The 2837-nt window shown below is 46.8% G+C and overlaps 1 protein-coding gene across 1 annotated transcript; it reads left to right on the forward strand.

Annotated features, from left to right (window-relative positions):
- The first annotated feature begins 197 nt into the window (after positions 1–197).
- On the forward strand, positions 198–2506 carry LOC123154329 (uncharacterized). The gene is made up of 2 exons (XM_044573088.1): positions 198–328; positions 1115–2506. Exons 1-2 carry the CDS (start codon positions 246–248, stop codon positions 2280–2282), a joined length of 1251 nt encoding a protein of 416 aa, XP_044429023.1. The 5' UTR covers positions 198–245; the 3' UTR covers positions 2283–2506.
- Positions 2507–2837: the final 331 nt, after the last annotated feature.

Raw genomic sequence — 2837 nt, forward strand, 5'->3', positions numbered from 1 at the left:
CAGACAAGTTTGGGAATTGGGATGACTCATGCAAAAGGTACCTCTAATTAGTTTTTTAGCTATATAGGTAACTCTAATTAGTGATTCCGCATAAGCATAAGAACATCTTACAAACGGCATTGTGTCTGGACTGGGCCGGCCCGGCCTTTTAACCGGAAGAAGGGTGGGGAAAAAACTGATATGTACCGTACTGCTGCTGTACATGCCGCGCTGCTCATCGAAGAGCTGAAGAAACGGCGGCGCGCATGGAGGCGCAGCCGCGGGAGATCGGCGCGCATCCTTCTTCCTCGGCGCCGGCGGCCGCTGAGTCCTCGTCCTCGTTACTGACGTAACCCCCATACCCTTCCTCGTCCTCTACTCATCCATCGCTCTCTGTTTTCCTCGTCAAATTCGTTCGCGGAAAGAGTAGACAGATTTCAGGGCGGTTAGTTATTTCTGCGTCCCATCCCCTTTTCCGTTCATCTGTGAATCTTGCATCAGATCCACCTACGTCAGTAAGATTAATTAGGTAGATTGATTCTGCTTATTCTGGAGAAGAAAAACAATCCAGATTGAGACGGCCCCTGCTAAGTCTAGATCTTCAATGTTGATTTTGCTGATTCCAATGCAGATTTTTGTTTTCCCTGCTCTACATCTACAGCATTGCAGTTAAGAATGTGCCACTGATTTGCCAGGCCTGTATCAGTGTGCTGGGAGAATCATATTTGTTTTGCCTGTCATTTTTTTGGCCTGATTCAGTGTGCAGAAAGTTCCCATGTAGTTCAGTTTGATAACTAGGCGCTGTCAATGAGTATCTAGCACTCGGCACTTGCCACGTATTAGTTTGAGAAACAGGCGATTGTGGTGTGTAGTTCAGTGGGCACAAAGATTTATATGAAACTTCAGCAACCCGTCTATCTACCACGTATAGCTCCCCCGTAGAACTGAAATTTGGTGCCCGCGTAGTTGTTAATCTTATTCTGAACTTCTCAGGGCCAACACCTCAGTATAATATGTACCTTTGTTTAGCTCAGGTCATGTTTTCTAGAATCTTGGTAGCTCCTATTCTTTTTCATACAATTATATCTTGCTTTGCATGCCTAATCTTTTGTCCTGACTTTGTTACATCCAACAGGGAGAGCTCTGCCATGCGAATCAGGGCTAAGAGAACCTGCCATGCCCCTGCCTCCTCCGTCTTGGCCACATCCGGGCCACGAGGATGGGCAGAGCTCCAGGAAGATCTGCTTCAATGTGTAGTCGCTCTCCTCGGCTCCTCCCGCGACCTCCTCGCCTTCGGTGCCACCTGTCGTCCTTGGCGTGATCTGTTCTCAGCGCACACGTCCTCTTTGCAGCCTCTCCTCCTCTACCCAAGTACCGACAGGCAACAATCTCTGTGTACTTGGAAATTGGCTGATCCTGCTGCCACCCCATCCTATCCCAGTTTGCTTTCCTTGAGTGACCTCAGAGGCATGCTCTTTCTTTGCTGCTCCTACGGTCACCTCATCTTCTGCGACCGCGACCGGTTCTGCATTGTTAATGCGTTCAGTGGCGCTAAGGTTGTGCCTCCTTGCCTCAAGTCAGATCACTTCACTCGCATTAGCTTTGCCACCTTGACTGCCCCGGTTGCATCTACTGACTCACATCTCCTTGTCGGCAGTGGAGCCTATCTGTTCCAGTGGCGCATCGGGGGCGACTCTTGGTTGGAACACTATTCTAAAGTTCTTTTTCTTAAGAGTGAACAAATTGTGGCACGGAAGGGGAAAACATACGCCCTAGGGTCTTTCGGGTCCTTCTGCATCATACAATTATCACCCAGGCTCTTAATTCAGAAATTTGAAGTTGTACTTGAGAAAGATAGAACCGAAGATCACTATTGGACAAATCAAAAAACATGGCTTGTGGTGTGTGGTGTTGCGCTTCTCTTGATCAAACTTGAGGCAGGAGGAAAGATATCCTCGGACGCCATCCAGTTCATGGCCTTCAAGCTAGAGTCATTGGACGCCATGACCAAGAAGGCAACATGGGTGAAGGTGTACAGGCTGGATCACTGGGCCATCTTTGTTAGCCCTGACATGCGATGTGAGGCATTGCCATGCATGAACCCGGAGAGATGGGGAGGGAGGAGTAACCACATATACTTCCCAAGTTATCAGTCTGAAAAACCTTGGGCTGCAGTCCAACTATGGCAACAATGTAACGACTATTGGACACGTTTGCAGCTCAGGAACACCGGAAGCTGGGACCGCAGATTGGAGTCAACCTGGGTCGTTCCCAGCACGTTTCCTCGCTCTGGTCAGCGATGATCTTAGGGGCAATCGTGCGTGCAGCTGGTGATTGGCTTCTGATATAACTTACGTGGGAGAATTCTACTCCCTCTGAACGTCCTATATTACTTTAGAGATGGAGTACCATTTTGCAATTGCAAGGCGAATAGTTGACTAAATGTTCTTGAATGCTTCCTAAGTTACTCGTCTTGCACTTTTTTTGTGTGGCAATAACAAGGGACTCTTAATTATGGTTTATTTCTCATTTACTACTACCTCTGTTCCTAAATATAAGTCTTTCTAGAGATTCCAATAGGGATTAGATACGGAACAAAATGAGTGGATCGACACTCTAAAATATGTATATATACATCCGTCTGTAGTCCGTGTTGAAATCTCTAAAAAGACTTATATTTAGAAACGGAGGGAGTAGAAATTATGGCGTTACTTTTTTGTACATGGGCCACTTGATATATAACATGGGCTAGGCCTGCAACTTTCTTCATACTAGATACCTTCTTTTTAGACAATCTTCATATTAGATACCTAAAGGTGGTCATCTAGCCTGGGGCTGGGCCCAAAATGCAAATTCAT

Source organism: Triticum aestivum, chromosome 7A (genome assembly GCF_018294505.1).
Source record: "Triticum aestivum cultivar Chinese Spring chromosome 7A, IWGSC CS RefSeq v2.1, whole genome shotgun sequence".
In the NCBI taxonomy this organism is placed as follows: Eukaryota; Viridiplantae; Streptophyta; class Magnoliopsida; order Poales; family Poaceae; genus Triticum; species Triticum aestivum.

Bases quoted from the DNA above. Each gene is read 5' to 3' on its own strand.
- LOC123154329 (XM_044573088.1), top strand. From the start codon at position 246: ATGGAGGCGCAGCCGCGGGAGATCGGCGCGCATCCTTCTTCCTCGGCG. The intron at 329-1,114 runs GTAACCCCCATA...TACATCCAACAG, and splicing joins TCCTCGTCCTCGTTACTGAC to GGAGAGCTCTGCCATGCGAA.